The sequence below is a fragment of the Paramisgurnus dabryanus genome, chromosome 23 (assembly GCF_030506205.2).
Source record: "Paramisgurnus dabryanus chromosome 23, PD_genome_1.1, whole genome shotgun sequence".
Lineage (NCBI taxonomy): Eukaryota > Metazoa > Chordata > Actinopteri > Cypriniformes > Cobitidae > Paramisgurnus > Paramisgurnus dabryanus.
Window position 1 is genome coordinate 6,716,442 of NC_133359.1, and position 17,484 is coordinate 6,733,925.

At 38.9% G+C, this 17,484-nt stretch overlaps 1 protein-coding gene across 1 annotated transcript; it reads right to left on the reverse strand.

Moving 5' to 3' along the window:
• Nucleotides 1–217: 217 nt before the first annotated feature.
• On the reverse strand, nt 218–13,767 carry LOC135781578 (inhibitory synaptic factor 1). Its single transcript, XM_065292157.2, has 2 exons — nt 13,264–13,767; nt 218–1,506 (listed from the first exon to the last, which is right to left on the reverse strand). Exons 1-2 carry the CDS (start codon nt 13,411–13,413, stop codon nt 964–966), a joined length of 693 nt encoding a protein of 230 aa, XP_065148229.1. The 5' UTR covers nt 13,414–13,767; the 3' UTR covers nt 218–963.
• Between the last annotated feature and the right edge of the window lie 3,717 nt (nt 13,768–17,484).

The following is a 17,484-nucleotide window of genomic DNA, read 5'->3' on the forward strand; positions in this document are numbered from 1 at the left end:
GCATACGTCATCGAGGTTCTCACATTTCAGTTAAAATACATTAGAAAATGAAGATTTATTTCTTTTAAGACATACAATCATTGTAGTTACATTCTTACCTTGAAATGTAATGGTTGCTTTTATGAAATATTAAACCTTGATGATGTATGCGGTCAACCAACGCGACTTCCAGAGAACGAACCCGAAAACATGTTCGGTACGTGTATCCAGCTAATCCAGCTTAAACCAGACTGGGAGACCAGCTAAAACCAGCCAACCAGCTTAAGCTCATTTTAGCTGTTTTTCCAGTATGACTACTGGATATTTTATCATCTGCCATGTGAACATTGTACGTCAGATCTGTGTCTGTGGAAAAAATGATGCTGGATAAGTTTAATGCTTAGAAATTTGTTTGATCAAATCCTTAATCCTAAGTATGCAAACTATCAAAAGTCACATTTTTATCAATTTGTTAAAATCATTTTCGTTTTTTTTTTTGCTATAACCACAATTACAATGTACTGTAGGTTACTGTTGTAAATTTATGTACTGTTTAAAGCAAAACACAGGAACAGATTCCCTAATTAATGTCCTGAAGAGAAGAAAATGATTCATGAAATGGCTGCCAAAAGTTTGCTCCATCATTTTATTAATAATGCAGCAGGGTTTTCAGAAATAACAGCTTAATATAAAGCCTATTATTTATATTCCATGAAAGCGTACCACCCGCTCGATTTAACCGCGTCTGTTTACTGCGCACTGTGGGTGTGACCAAAACCAATTCTCACTCTTTAGGGGGCTTTGATAAAGTGTTAATGATCTGTGGAAATGCATGATTATTCAGTCATTCATATAATGAATCAAAATGCTGTTAAGTTGTTCTTGCAAACCCCATGAGAATAAAGAAAACAATAAATCAATATCATTATTAGTCAGGAATAAAGATGCACAAAATCATTTTCAACAAATAGCAGAATCAGAGATTTAGTTCCTATAGTCAAGGTCTTTGCTTGGCATGTATGGAAAGTGAGTTTGTGTGCTTTTATCAGAAACGGTTTGCGTACTGCAACTACGATGAGCCTTACGAACGGATGTGGGCGTCAGAAGCCGTGGTGAAGATGAAAACACTGAATCGGTGGAAGAGAGTCTGGAGGATCTCATGCCACCTCTATCTTCATCATCATCATCATCATCGCAGCACAGAGCATGATAAAGCGTTTTGTCATAGTAGCGGATCCTACCTCCAGATCCATAGAGCCAGGAGGCTTTTAGGTTATCTTGAGGCTTTAATGGTCCATTCAGGCCTGGTAAATCTCCACAACTCTTATGATACACGTTTTGTTTTCTAGCTGCGGCCGGGTCTAGCGGAGGAATATGCTTCGAGAGGTCACGGATGCTGGAAAACATCCCAGCTTGAAAGAGGTCATCGGGTAATCTCATGTGATCCTCACTGCAGCATGTAAACGTCAGGTCGTCTTCAGGGTCAAGGTGAATATCTGATGTTAATTTGTCAATCTGAGCCACAACCTAAGGAGAAACAGAGAAAATGGTATCATGTTTTCAATCATGATTTAACTGGAAGCATACAGCCAAAAAATGGCATCATTTATCACCTTACTTTCTGTATTCAGTCGAGAAGAAATTAAGTTTTTGTGGAAAACATTCCAGGATGTTTAGGTACAGATATGTACACATTTGGTACCAATTTGAAATACTAATATGTATCTTTGAGTAACTTTGATAAGCTCTCTGTGGTACCAAAATGTACCTATGAGGTACTAATATGAAGTATTTAGGTGCAAAACTTTACTTGTTGAAAGGGTCAGTGCCCCATGACAGCTGGGGTACATATTTTGACCATTTTTTCTGACAGACAAAAGAAAAACAACAGAAACCATCCAAGGAATTCTAATGGTTTCCATTAAAATACCATTAGGAACCATTAGCTTTTACCATTTATACCTCTACAAAAACCATAGTTTTGGGACATATTCCAGTAGGATTTAATGGTCACACCAACACAATCCAACACATGCCAGTAGAGACCCACAGAGACCATTATAGTTGCCATTACATCCAATAAAATTCCTATTAAAATCTAGCCTGGCTAACACCAGACAAGTCTCATAAAGAATTAGACGTGGTCTGGGAACCGCATGCACATTTTCTCGTATTTGAGGCGTGGTTTACGAATGCCCAGGGGCGCTACGAATGTCTATCAACTGCGTCTGTACGTAGCTCATAGCCAATCGTTTCAATTATACCAGATGACGTATGTAGAGTGACATCAATTCAAACTTTTATCAGTACGTGTGCACACAGCTGAAAGCTATGCAACTAAACCGGTAGCTGTATATTGATATTGAAAAGCAAAACAACTTAGTGGTACTGTGACAAACACAGTACAGGCATAATGACAATATGATATTAATAAATACCAGTTACCATTTAAAAGTTAATTGTACTTCGTCAACGACGATGCCTAGCAGGTTGGTCCTATAAAACTCTGTGGCTATCATGCCTTGCCATATCCAAACATTCTTCTTGGATATGAAATTGTTTAACGGCAAAAGTTTATTTTTTTTTTAAATAAACTTGCGTTCAAAATTACTTGGAACACTATTTAGGTCTATTAGGCTGTATTGAAAAGTAACTTCCTGTCTGCTGCCGTGTTGGATAAACAAAACTGCTTCGGTGTGTCGCATAGACGTCGTCATCGTCTTACTGCCCCCTCCCCGTTCTGTGATTGGTTTCCTATTTCAGGGGCAAAATTTGTCTATAGTTTCCATGCTAGACATGCAGCGTGAATAAATTTGAGCGCAAGACAGCATGGGGAAACCCAAGCTAATTGAAATCATTAAATCCGATAAAATTTTCTGTGATGGTTTTTTTCTTTTTTTTGCAGGGATCATATCAAATAAAGAGATCTAAAGGTCCCGTTCTTTCAGTGTTTTTGAAGCTTTGATTGTGTTTACAGTGCACAATATGCACATGTGTTCATGTTTTAGTGTAAAAAAACTGCGGCATTTTTCACACATTTCAACAATTAAAAAAAACGGGCTGATGTCTTCCTTGTTCATAAAGTCCCTCCTTCAGAAATACATAATGAGTTCTGATTGTGTAGCTTGTTAAGTGTGTTGTGATTCCACAGCAGCTTAGTTTAGCAGAGCCGTTTGAGCTTAGCTGGCGACTGACGTATTCCTGTGGGCGGAGTTTAGTCAAAAACTCTTATGCTGCGTTAAAGGGATAGTTCGGCCAAAAACGATATTAAACCCATGATTTACTCACCCCCAAGCTGTCCGAGTTGCATATGTCCATCGTTTTTCAGACAAACACATTTTCGGATATTTTAGAAAATATTTTAGATCTTTCAGTTGATTAAATGTAATGTTACGGGGTCCACCCATAGTCCACGACCTTCAAGTCCAAAAAAAGTGCGTCCATCCTTCACAAATTAAATCCAAACGGCTCCAGGATGATACACAAAGGTCTTCTGAGGGTAATCCGTGCGGTGTTGTTGTAGAAATATCCATATTTAAAACTTTATTAACGTAAATAAATACCTTCCGGTAGCGCCGCCATCTTAGTCGCGTCCGCATTCAGGATGAGTGCTTACGCAGCCTACGGGGGCTACTCTGCTGCTGCTCTGTGCCCCCGCCCTCAGAATTTGTCATACGTCACTAAGAAAAGTGCGTACACTACGCTAATACTCTCTCCTGAATACAGAGGAGGCTAAGATGGCGGCGCTACCGGAAGGTAGTTAATTACGTTAATAAAACTTTAAATATGGATATTTCTACAACAACACCGCACGGATTATCCTCAGAAGACATTTGTTTATCATGCTGGAGCCGTTTGGATTTAATTTGTGAAGGATGGAGGCACTTTTTTTGGACTTGAAGGTCGTGGACTATGGGTGGACCCCGTAACATTACATTTAATCAACTGAAAGATCTAAAATATTTTCTAAAATATACGAAAATGTGTTTGTCTGAAAAACGATGGACATATGCAACTCGGACAGCTTGTGGGTGAGTAAATCATGGGTTTAATATCGTTTTTGGCCGAACTATCCCTTTATCACCAGCCGCGGTAGAGGCATCAAGCGTGAGTGATTTCAATGTTAAGTCAATGTGAAGACGAGTTGACGCCCGTCTGGAGGTCTCGCGGCGCGAATGAGGTGTTTAGCGTGGTAGACGCGATTCCGCCTCATTAGTGCGTCTAGTTCACGCGAATGCCGCGAATTGAGCGTTGCTGCAGGAAACGCGCAAGTTGAAAAATTTGACCGTTGGCGGAAAAACGCGCCATGTTAACCAATCAGGAGCTTGCTCTAGTAGTGACATGATTACAGGAAGCGAGCGGAGTTGCATAAGCCCCTCCCCTGACGCGAATTTCCGCGTGAATCTCTCCATGACTAGAATTTCACACGTGGCTTTCACGCGCGAATGAAGCGAGTAAACTCAAAATGTTCAAGTGACAAATTAGACGCGGTAGATGCAAATTTTACTGGTGTGAACCCACAGTTATATTGACGTAATTCAATCGGGAAGAAGAGGGCTGTAGTCCAAACCAGTCATTAGCTGTAGGCTTTGAAAGGGGAATTCTTTTAAAGAAAATATATCGCCTGGCAGTGAACTTTGAGCAATTTAAAAAATGAGATCAGGAAGAATGTGACCTTTAAGTCCAAATTATAGTTCATTATTTACGCATACACGAGGGTCCGTGTACAGTCAGATTTTTTAAACCCTGCGTACATTGTATGCGTAGGTCACGCATGCGCCTACTGGAGAATGTAGTATGTAGCACAGGAGATGCATTGCATTTTGTCTCAATGCACATGCGTTAACGTCTGCGTACATGTGTCAAACTATACTTTGCTAGGCTGTGCGTTCAACTGTGCGCTACTACACTCCAACTCTTTTGGCTTGGAGCCCTTAACAACCTCCTACTAGCAACCACCCGAAACACCCTAGCAACCACAAAGCTAGAAAAAGTCTATAGTTTTACAGGTATTGTTGGAAGAAACCATATACATTCCTTAGTGTTTGCTAAGGCATGTCTATATTTTCGCTGTGCAAAAGCCATAAATGAATAATAAGCATATATATCTCTCTTTCCATCTACCCCTCCATCGCACCCACCGGCATCAGAATATTTAATATCTGTTTGTGCTGAAGGGAATTTGTCCTCCCGCTGTGCCAGTAACTGTATCTTACATAACTCAACCATTCGCCTATCAATATTCTTTCCCTTGCTTTACGAGGCTCCTTTGCCGCACAGGGTCTCAAGGCCGATCCACAATAGACAAAAACAAAGCGCAGCGCTAGCATTCACACGGGCCTGTACTTTGATCAAAAAATCTGTCTGTAAATTTTAATCAGAGCTGAACACGACCGCGCGCGCGAGTATCACACATATATGACTATGTATGACAGAATGCCAAGATGATTAAAGCTTATACGGTCTCTGCAAACTCATTAAGTAGCTCTTGTCAATATTAAGCAGCAGGATGTGTTATTTGATTCCTTTGGTTTATAAAGATAAAAGTCACGGCTTTGAGTTAAAACAGTTAAAGTTATTAATGATGACGTCTCGCTCTGTTACTCAAAAGCTTCAATTGGGACGAGCTCAATGCTTTTGTTGGTGCCAAACGCTTAGTTTTTCATAAGCATTCGTTGAGTAGCATTCAGTAACAGGCTGTATTATTACTAAACGTTTAGGAAAAAGCAGATCAGCTTTTCATGGGCCGCCGGGTAATGAGCAGTCAAATGTAAACAGGAAGAGTCCAAATGACATGCATTCAACAGACCGAATATCCATTCAAACTGCACCTGCTGCTCCAAATCACACGCACACACAAAATATTTAAACAATGGGAGGCTTTTTGCAATGCAGACGAGAAAGGGCCGCGTGAACGTTAGTGTATTTGCGAATGTATATCGAACCTGCCAGGAATCATAAGCGATGCACTCAGATATAAAGTTATCATGGATTTTTGGGGTTGAAAGCGTCCTGTGGAGGTATTACTGTAGATCATCTCTCATGCCCTGTTCAGCGCTGGCAGACGGTTCATGTTTAATGCATTTCTGCCAACCGTATACTGACTGGTCTGAGATCAGAGTGATCCTTGATAGGACAGTGTGAGTGAGTCGAGGTGAATTGACACGGTCAGGGAAGGATAACATGCATTGCAAAATACTGACCGTTAGAACGTAATACTAGGAGGTGTAGTAATCAAGTGCCACGTCCCAAAGGATAAAAAGTTGCTTTTTCACCGTTTAGGAGACATAATGGCATTCTTAGTTATTTGAAACATCAACTTTGTTTCAGATGGTTTCTTGAGATCCCATAGGAGACATGAAACTTAAACAATTGTTAACAGTAAGAGAGCAGAGTTATAAAATGAATATAAGTAGTATAGCTCACATAATTTGTTGTTGAGAAAAATCTGAAAAAGGGCTTATTGCTGGCTGGAGAAACAACAAGAGATCTCATTTATAATTTACAGTATTTTTCCTTGGGGTATGTAGACTTGTACTCACTACTGGTAACATATTAGTCATATCGTACAATCTGTGGAAGACCAACCTGAAACTTACAAGAATTCGTACATATTTTACGAGTTTGAAGTGAATCGTAAAAAAAAATAATGATATCACATACTTAACCCCACCCATAAACCCAATGTCACTGGTGTGAAAGCAAATCATTCAAAAGCATACAAATTTGGTCATGCAAATTCATTCGAATTAGTCATCTCGTAAAATACTTGCAAATTGTCAAGAGACTGTGTTGGGATGACACAGACTAGACAACAGAATAAAACGAGTTTACAAAAAGGTAACAATTAACAGTATCCTGCATTCAGACTAGCAGTGACTAGCAGTAGCAGAGCAACGCGATCTCGGCGACACAAGCAACAGTGACCATTGGTGACCGGATGGAGCGTGTCCAGTTGCGCAAAAAAGTTAAGAATAAACTTTTCTCAACTTTTTTGCGCAACTGGACAACGGTCGCCAACGGTCACTGTCGCTCGTGCCGCAAAGATCGTGTTGCTTTGCTACTGCTAGTTGCTGCTATACTTGCAAATGATTAGCGACTTTTGGGAGCAACTACCAATGAGAGCGAAGCAGTGGAGTTCACGTAATCTGTCTCTTGTCAGTTACTGGAGTCCTAACGACCAAGAGATGAGCGAAACACAGTGACAATGTCGCTGGTAATGTGTACGTAACTTTAAGCTGCGTGCACAACGACAGTGACTAGCAGTGATGCGCGGGTCAATGTATATAAAACCCGCACCCGACCGACATTTTGGAGATGGTCCTCACTGCGGAACACAACATCCAGGTGATATAGATCTAGATCCAACTCCTCCCACTTTATATACTTTTGCTGCGTTCCAGGCAACCTGTAACCCGTAACTCATGACTTCAAAACCACGACTCACGACTCTGAACTGGTAGTACATCGATCTAGTACGAGTTCACGGGTGGGAAGTCACGGGTTTGACTGCTGTTCCAGTGCACTTTCACCGGTAGAAGGTTGTAAAAACACGAGTTACAGGCTGCCTGGAACGCATAGGGTCGTGAGTCGTGGTTTTGAAGTCGTAACTCACGGGTTTAAAAACCTGCCTGGAACGCAGCATTTGTTCCGCCAAATGAACCAGTATATTTGCGTTGTTGCAGCCCGCAATTAGTTGCAACCTGTGGTCGGCAACGTTTGCTCTTATCAATTTAAGTGTACGTTTGATTCATAATATAGTTGAGAAAGATTCATAATTTAGAAAGTATCACAGTTAGGTGTAAGGGGAGGTAAGGACACGTTCCCGACAGTTTGATATCACTGAGGGATTTATTTGAACATTATCCCACTTATTACACAGCTATTCCTATATGAGTAAATATAAAAACAAATTTATTTGATATCTTTTATTAGCAAATAAAAAAAAGTAAACCATCTACGAGGGAAACCTGTTTCCTAATGGCTGTAAGCAAAGACGCGTTAAAACAAGTTCAAAGTCCATACAAGATAAACATTCAATTTATTAATTTCTAAATAACATGCCATAGCCTATATATTTTTATAATTATGCATATTTATACTGTATCCATTAATAGGTCTTAAACTGCATGTGGTAAGATTACTCGTAGTAGGCTTACCCGAAATTTTTTACTCCAAAACATTATAGCAAAAAACTTACATTTCACCCTTAAGGCACTACTTTTATTGTAGTCATAAGTAAACTTAGTTTTATGTCAAAATAATAACTTAATTTAATTACAACTTAATGCGGAAATGGTAACGCAGCAACACGTGTATGACGTGTCTTGTGGTAAAACTGCCAACCAATGGGATCTCTGGATCGGAATCCAGCTCCGCCCCTGGATCTACATCCAACCCCGCCCCCTGGATGTCGTGTTCTGCAGTTACTGCGCTACTGACATTTTCAACTAACCCGCCCGCAACTTGGACCGCAAATTTTTTTTTTTTTTTTAAGTAGTAGTTGTTTAAAATAGTTAATTGGCATATTTATTTTAAACGACCCGACCGACCGCGACTCGAATTTCATTAAAAATATTTTTTGTTTACTAGTAACTGCAGAGCGATGCAATCTCATTAATTTCAATGGAAGCTCGGCGATTCCAGCGTGATGAGCGCCAGCGACAATTGGCAACTGGAAGTGGGCGTGTCCCACTACTCGACAAAGTTAAGAACAGTTACCCCTTGTTCAAACTGCCAGCTACTTTCTCGCTGTGTGTCCACCGTCTTTTTCAATTAAGGCGTTTTTTAATCTGGTTGTCATAAACAAATGAGTACCGTCCACTAACTGACGAGAGTCGGATGACGTGAACTCCACTGCTTCGCTCCCATTGGTAGTCACTCATAAAAATCGCTCGTCATTTGCATAAAGTTAAACTTTTCTCAACGTTCTCGCGTCGCTGGACACGCCCCTTCAGTCGCCAATGATCACTTTCGTTCGTGTCACTGGAAGTTACTACGCTTACATTGAAAAGAATGAGATTGAGACGCTCTGCTGCTACTGCTAGTCGCTGGCAGTCTGAATGGGGCGTAACTTTATGCAAGTGACGAGCGACTTTCGGGAGCAACAACCAATGAGAGTAAAGCACTGGAGTTCACCTCATCCGTCTTTCGTCATTTGCTGACAAATGGTTCACTCATTTCTTAAGTTGTTACTGGGACAACCAGAATTAGGTATGCCTCCTAACGACCTCATTGAAAAGAGTAGCAAAACAAGTCGTTGGCGGTGTGCACACACAGTAAGTTTGTTAACTACAATAAGTAACATAAACAAACATTAACGAACAATACTTCTAAAGCAGTTATTAATCTCTTTCAACCCTTTCATAATAAATATTTTAAATGTTGTATCTGTTAACATTAGGTACCTACATGAGCAAACATTAATTTGTTACATTAAACAAGATTAATGGTTACAAAGTTATACGCTAGGGTTAGGAGTTTGTTTAATAAAATATACAATTCAGGTTATGTACAGACACGTGTTTTCCCAATTAGCTATTTTACGGGGTCTTCAAACATCACTCATTTGATTGTAGCCAAAACAATCTGTTTTTAACCATGGAGTACTTACAGTGCTGTAGAAGTTACCGAACTTGTATAATGAAGTAATAAAGTACCATGTCTGGTGTGGTAACACAAAAACGAAAGACAAAGTCCATTTAAGCCCACCATCTTAATCTAATTTATGTAGCTGGTGCGGCAAATCCCACGCCATTTTAAAAGTTACAACCAGCTTATTATCCAATTTGTCTCAGAAGTCATCATACCTGCAGAAGCCTGCCTGAGTCCTGGAGTCAGATAATTGCCAACCCCCCCCCCCCCTCCTAGGCTTTAAAACAAGAGAGCGTGAGGAACAACTTGTAACTACCTGGCCAATTTAAACTGTTTGTGTGACGAAGCTTCATCTAAAACCTGTCACCTTTTGTTATTTCTGCTATTGAATTCTTATCTGCATTATGGTTAGAGATCACAAATCATCGGTCTTGCTGACTTTTTCGTTTTGTTTGCTTGAAGTATTAAATTCTGTATATTAAAGGTGCAGTGTGTAACTTTTAGAAGGATCTTGCAGTTTAGAAGTTGCCGTCATGTTTCTTAAGCTGTAAACATTAAAACTGGTCTACAGAGCGCATTTTGCCCTACGTTGTCTGTCCTGTGGCAGCTACCGTAGCTTTGCATAGCATTGCGTTTTGAAATTGAGACTGGTTGCAATTCCTTAAATTAAATGTTCCTAATGAAAAGAACAATTAGATGTAAAGCCAGTGTTTTGACAGACAACAGAAATTTTTGTTAATATTTTTACAAAGACAGACAAGCAATTAACACGTTTATTGATCAAATAATATTAAAAATAAATAAATTTGACTGCAACTGAATGCAGTTCTAAACGTAGGGTTGGGAGGAGCCTAAACATTCAGGCCTGTCAATCATTATTTTGTGCATATATAAGGCAGCCTCAAAGCCTCTGCATCAATAATCATTAAGATGATGAACTAATGAATTAGCCCTATTGTCATATCATTTAAACTATTATAATTATAACATATTTAAATATTTTACAGTCCTAAAATATTATAATATATAATATAGTACCTAACTACTTTTTTCAAAGGATAATTTGACTACTTTTAATAAATAACTCAAAATGTACTCAAAATCTGTCAGTCTAAATTGCTTGATAAAATTCGAGAGGAACCAAACAGCAATGACTGAGCAGTGTACAAGTTACACATGACAGGAAAGAAGTCGAAATTATGACAGATGTCTGTGGAAAAATAGAAAGCTGAAGGACGGATGGTCATGTGGCAAACCTAATAACCATAACAAGATGTCAGTATTAACAATAAGGCCCTGCCATGAGGCATGAGTGACAGATGGAGGTGTTAACTCGACAACAGCACAGCTACCGGTAATGCCTGAATATGGCCACGGAGACAAATGAAACAAATCCAGAGGACCTGTGACTGAAATAAAGAGACAAATGCCAGTCGGGACGCTCCTAAACCTGGTGACAGTAATGAGGCGGATGGATATCCACCCGAGGAGAGAGATTAATTAAGGAGATGTCCTCTCGTATATAACTGAAGCAGTCGACCGGCACAAAGGGAGTTAAGTGTATGAGCTGTTGACAGGTGGGACGACATTGAAATCGTATTTTGTGATGCTTGTTGCGCGTGTCGTCTGATGCGCCGGGTGATAATTAGCCATCACAGATCACATCTTGCTTGTGTGGGGTGTCACGGTGGGTTTCGACAAGCAAGTCTTTCCCTTCTTAATGTAGCTGTTGGTTATAGTTTGGGTGATAAGCTGTCACGCCAACAGCTACTACTGTATGTAGATGTACAGTATCCCAGGGGCATGGATGTGTTTGTGACCTTGTGAGCGTTTTTGTGTTTATTAAATGTGACAACAGATTCTAATGGCAATTCGTAACCTTTTTAGGTGTTGCCTTATTCGTAAAATCTTTCTCATTCTTACATTTTAGTACAATCTGCTTTTGCCTCAGGGATGCTGGGTTTAGGGTTGGATCTTCATTAATGTTTTTTTGACATAGTACATCATACAAAACAATATGATTATGTACAAATAAGAAAATTATAAATTCCCATTAGATCAGGCTGAATGTGACTTTTGTACTTTTCAAGTTATGTATTTTATAGTTAAAAAGTTTACAACCATAATTCCATCAAAGCATGTACAATCATGAAACATATCAAGTGTACAATACCAAAAAATGCATCTGTATAATCCTGAAACATTGCTAGTGTACGATCCTGAAAAGTTGCAAGTGTACGATCCCGAAACATCGTTGGTGTATGATTCTGAAAAACTTCTAGTGTACAATCCTGAAATAGCTAGAGTGTGATCTTGAAACATCTCTAGTGTATGATCTTGAAACATCGTTAGTGTACGATCCTGAAACATTGTTAGTGTACGATTCAGAAACAACGCTAGTGTATGAGCCTGAAACATCTCTAGTGTATGATCTTGAAACATATCTAGTCTACGATCCCGAAACATAATTTGCGTAAAATCCCAAAACATAACTAGTGTACGATCCCAAAACATCTTTTGAAACGATCTAGTGTACGATCTCATCTCCTGTGTACAATCTTGAAACATAGCTAGTGTATGATCCAGAAACATCGCTAGTGTACGATCCCGAAACATGGTTAGTGTACGATCCTGAAACATCATTAGTTTACGATCCCAAAACATTGCTAGTGTATGAGCCTGAAACATTGCTAGTGTACGATCCTGAAACATCGTTAGTGTACGATCCCAAAACATCGCTAGTGTATGAGCCTGAAACATTGATAGTGTACGATCCCGAAACATCGCTAGTGTATGAGTCGGAAACATCTCTAGTGTATGATCTTGAAACATATCTAGTCTACGATACCGAAACATAACTAGCGTACAATCCCAAAACATAACTAGTGTACAATCCCAAAACATCTTTTGAAACAATCTAGTGTACGATCTCATCTCCTGTGTACAATCTTGAAACATAGCTAGTGTATGATCCAGAAACATTGCTAGTGTACGATCCCGAAACATTGTTAGTGTACGATCCTGAAACATCGTTAGTGTACGATCCCAAAACATCGCTAGTGTATGAGCCTGAAACATTGCTAGTGTAAGATCCTGAAACATCGTTAGTGTACAATCCCAAAACATCGCTAGTGTATGATCCTGAAACATCGCCAGTGTATGATCACAAAGCATAACTACCGTACGATCCTGAAAAATTGATAGTGTACTATCCTAAAGCATTACTAGTGTACGATCTTGAAACATCGCTAGTGTACAATCCTAAAACATCGTTAGTGTAGGATCCCAAAACATTGTTAGTGTAGGATCCCGAAACATGACAATTGTACGATCCTGAAACATGAAAATTGTACGATCCTGATACATGATAACTGTACGATGATCCCGATAAATATCTAGTGTACGATATCGAAACATCACTTGTGTAATAAGAATGTGCATTATTATTGCTATTGCTCAGTAGTAGAGGGCGACAGGGTTGCCTTTAAATATGTGTGACCTAATTATATGTCATTAAATGAATGTGTGATTATTGAAATATTCAACCAATTTACTTCTGAAGGTTCTCATCCAACTGTTGCACCACTATGACACTAGTAAACCTAAAGCAAGAAACTAGCTATAGAAGCAAACCCCTTAGACTAATAGCACTCACATAACATTCAAACCAGCATGCAGTGCATCTTTTACCTCTCGGAGCTCTTTCGCCACGTCCTTGAGCTCTGCGAGAACTTCCTCCAGCTGCTCCATGACCATCTTAACGTGCCTGCGGATCTCTGCTCTGCGGTCAGGGCTCTCGATCAGGTCAAGCTTTGGTCCTGTCACTGCGCTGTGAAACATCCTTCATGAGGGGATGACAGCAGCCGTGACAAGGGGAGAGGACTCTGGGCGTCATGTCTGAAGACCCTTACGGTGAGGTTTGGTCCCATCTGAATGAAAGACCAATTCTTGGGTCTAAACATGGTTGTTATGTAGGAAACTTCTGAGTTGACATCACAAGTTTAGAGACTTTGATGTCAGCCAGTAACACGTCAAAAAGCAAAAAAGTTAGAAATAAAATGATTGTTCACCAAAAAGCAGAAGTTTTTTGGCATTTCAGTCACACCAACATGTCTTAAATTACTTAATTTAAGAAATATTTGCATTCAAAAATATTGTTTATACATTGCAGAGAGCTTTATCAGCGCAATGCCACTAACCGATCCAGGAGAGAGCTGTCAGGAAAATAATCCATCCCTTGTGACACCTGGGAAGACTGCAAAAATCTTTTTTTGAGATGTCAAGGATCCATGCAGCAAAGACAGACCACTCTGACAGAGAGTCAGAGTGACATCCAGGTTAGCTAACCCATCACTGAAATGATCAGCTTTCCATGCCGCTCCGTATGTCTATAAAAAGCTTCCGCAGAGTTCCCGGGCTTTGTTGTGCTCCCACTGTGTTCCCGCACCGGAGACACGCGCAACACCTTTGTTTCAATCCTGCTCTCTGTAACTCAGTAATGCTTGGTCTTTGAAACCTCCCCTTGCTCGTTTCTCTCTCACTCACTCACCAAAAACGCACATACACTTATCTTCCTCTCTAACGCATTTTCTACTCTTAATGGTTGCTTAATGTATACGTCATCATCCCACAACACACGCATCAATTCACTTCCGAGCTTGATTTTATTTTCATTCACTTGCTACCTCAGTTAATTCAATTCGGTGTGTTGCAGTGCAGGCTCGTGAATTGTGAATGCGTCTGCTCTGCAGCAATAGACGCGGACCAGATTATCCCATTAAGAAAAGTAATGAATAGCAAAGACGCGAGTAGGTACATCAGGAAATCGCTCGTCCTACCGTAATTACGCGCGAGAGGGAGGGAGGCGCGCATATAACTGCCTGTATTCATTTTCTTGCTCCACATCACAAATCGACCGGGAACTGTGTCAGCAAGTTTCAAATCCCAATTTACCTGCTTTATAATGATTCTTCAAAACATCCTGCGAGGCATGTCCCGAACAAAGACCCTCATTATTTTTACTGAGCCTCTGGTGAGAACTCTGATAGGAGAAAAGCAAACATTGTTTGTTCGAAACAAGGTTGGGTCCACATTTCTTATCTTTTAATAGTCTGTACAACATTTTTGTAAAGTACAACCTTTTGTGCGACAGAAAGTTAGATTTTCTTTATGTCAACGTGTCAAAGAATCTTTCATACCACAGCCAATTATGATATTTCTGAGCTATTAATTAAATAAAAATAATTATATAATAATTTATATTTTATCGGTCTAATCTTAATATTTTAGGCTATAGGTAGACTACAGCAATGGCTAAAATTGATTTATTTCATTTGAACCATATTAAAAAAACATAAATACGCACTCTCTCGCTAATTTTAATGTATTGCAGTACCCTTGTTTGCCAGTAGGTGCCCCCAAGCACAAAGGTGAAACTCCGGTCCGACTCCTAAAGCCGTTTGTGGCTAGAAGGGATACAGCTACGGACCAACTCTCGCCGGATAAGAGCTGTTTTTATCGTAATCCTACCGCAAACCTAACCGCTTATCCAAATATTTCAGGTCGTAGCTGTATTTTATTTAGCCAGAATCGCTTTATTATTTTAATCTTACCCCTAAACCCAACATCTCGCGAGATTTGGCTGTAGCTGTATCCCCTCTAGCCAGAACCCAGATATGTCACTTTTAAAGGGGAAATATCATGAAAATCAGACATTTAAGTGCTATAATTGGGTCCCCAGTGCTTCTATTAACCTAAAAAAAAAATATGAAAAAGATCAACCCAGTAACTTAGTTTTGGTAAACCATTTTCTGCAAGCATGTGAAAAATAGGTAGGCCTAATTGAAATTTGGCTCCCCCTGTGATGTCATAAGGCGATAATACCGCCCCTTTATCTGCCCTTTCCAACCTCGGCACTGCCATTTAGTGCAGAGATCAACTTATTTGCATGTAAAAGGACACACCCAAAACGACACATTTTTGCTCACACCTACAAAGTGGCAATTTTAACATCCTATAATACATTATCTATATGGTATTTTGAGCTAGAACTTCACATACTTACTCTGTAGGCACCGAAGATTTATTTGACATCTTAAAAAAAGTCTTGTTAAATGTCCCCTTTAAAATACAGTATTTGATGACCGTGATCCCGGTGGATGGAGTTAGACTGAACTTGTGCAGTAATGAATTATATTAAAAATGGTCTCTTCGCACAATTGTTCATCTGATGGCCGTTTTTTGTTGTCATTGTGGTAGGTAGCCTATTTGACTAATGCTTTAATTTAGTAGTAATGGGTCTCCAACATGAAGTATTAAGATTACTTGAAAAGCCTGCAGCTATAATTGCATGCATTTAGGGCTACTATTTGAAGCATTAAAAGATCATTGAAGCAGATTTCATTTTATGAAAATGATTTGCTTTTCAGTTCAATATTGTTTGAACTCTTTGAAACACAGTTGTAAATCAGAAGATCATTTGTATTCTGTTCACATTTGTCACAGTGTCAAACTTCAATATGTCAGAGCAAGGTCCCTCTTTAAATAAAACCACCCTATTGAGGTTTTAATTAAAAACCAGCATACTGCACAGTAAATACTATTTAAAGTATGCAAAACAGGATATGCAATGACAAATGTTTCAGATGGTAGGCTGCTCTTAATTATGGTGGTTGATTTAAATTTCAATCCAGATTTGTGCAAAAATGTTGGTGTCAAGACAGACAACATTTTCTTAATTTTAAATTAAAAATTAAGATTGGTATTACTTTTACGATTACTTCTAACATTGCAGGTTAACTGGCCTTTAATGACTATGTTAGCAAATGCACAGGGTTATCATGTGTTTAAAAAAAAATGCAATATGTGTGCTATTTACATTACACATTATCCTCCCAAATAGTATGGAAGTGTATACACCAAAAATAATGCAGATGGGGGCTTCTAGTGCCATCTACTGGTGAATATTATATATAGCAAATTAATTTCATAAAGCAGCATAAATAAACTTAGAGCCAGAATGCAACATTTTATGTTTACTATCCATCAAGGAGAGACCAAATAATATAAAAAATAATTAAAATGAAACAAAACAATTCATCTCGGGAAAAACAACCACCTTCAGAGATCACAACAATTGTAATAACCTTATGTTTGCATGATTTCTTGATTTGTAAATTTAGTTTTTATCAGGAAACTCAAAATATGTTTAATACAGCTGGGGGGAAATATGTCTAAATGTGAATAAATTAATTGAACACATGGAAATTCAATATAAAACAAACAGAAACAATTCCTTAAAAATGAAATCCTGTAAAATAAAGTGTTATTCTTGTTTCAAGGTCAACAGTACATTCACTTTAAACAAATTAATTCACATCAACACACACATACACACACACAAGAGTGCCTTTGTACGCATAGCACAAGGTTTGGTTCAATTCACAAATGCACCGATCACCACACACAACTCACTATACAAAGACAACTATCTGTTTTTGTTGTTACTGGCATCTTCGCTCACTTAACTTTACAGTATTAACAAGGCTATTTTAAACTGTTGGGATATATACGCATTATTATCAGGGCACAAAGGAAGATATTGGATCTTGGCAAAGGACAGTGACTTTAGCTTTTGCTGGTGCGGCTGAAATATATCATTTTCTCTTTGAATTATACACGGCAGATATCGATATTGGTTCTGTATGTCTGTGGTTGGTCAGAAAACAGAGGTAAAGTTTAATTTATATGATCCTCTGAGCAGCACCATAAACCTATGGATGTCAATTAGGGAAAAAATCTCAGCCAAAGCTTCACTGTACAAAAAATTGTTGGTTCAACTTAAGAAAAGTAAGTTACCTGGCACCTATTTTGAGTTAATTTCACTTAAAAATATTAGTTATCTAAAAAAAT

Coding starts and splice junctions, on each gene's coding strand:
- LOC135781578 (XM_065292157.2), bottom strand. CDS start 13,413: ATGTTTCACAGCGCAGTGACAGGACCAAAGCTTGACCTGATCGAGAGC. Junction 1,507..13,263: donor TGGCGAAAGAGCTCCGAGAG/GTAAAAGATGCA, acceptor GTTTCTCCTTAG/GTTGTGGCTCAGATTGACAA.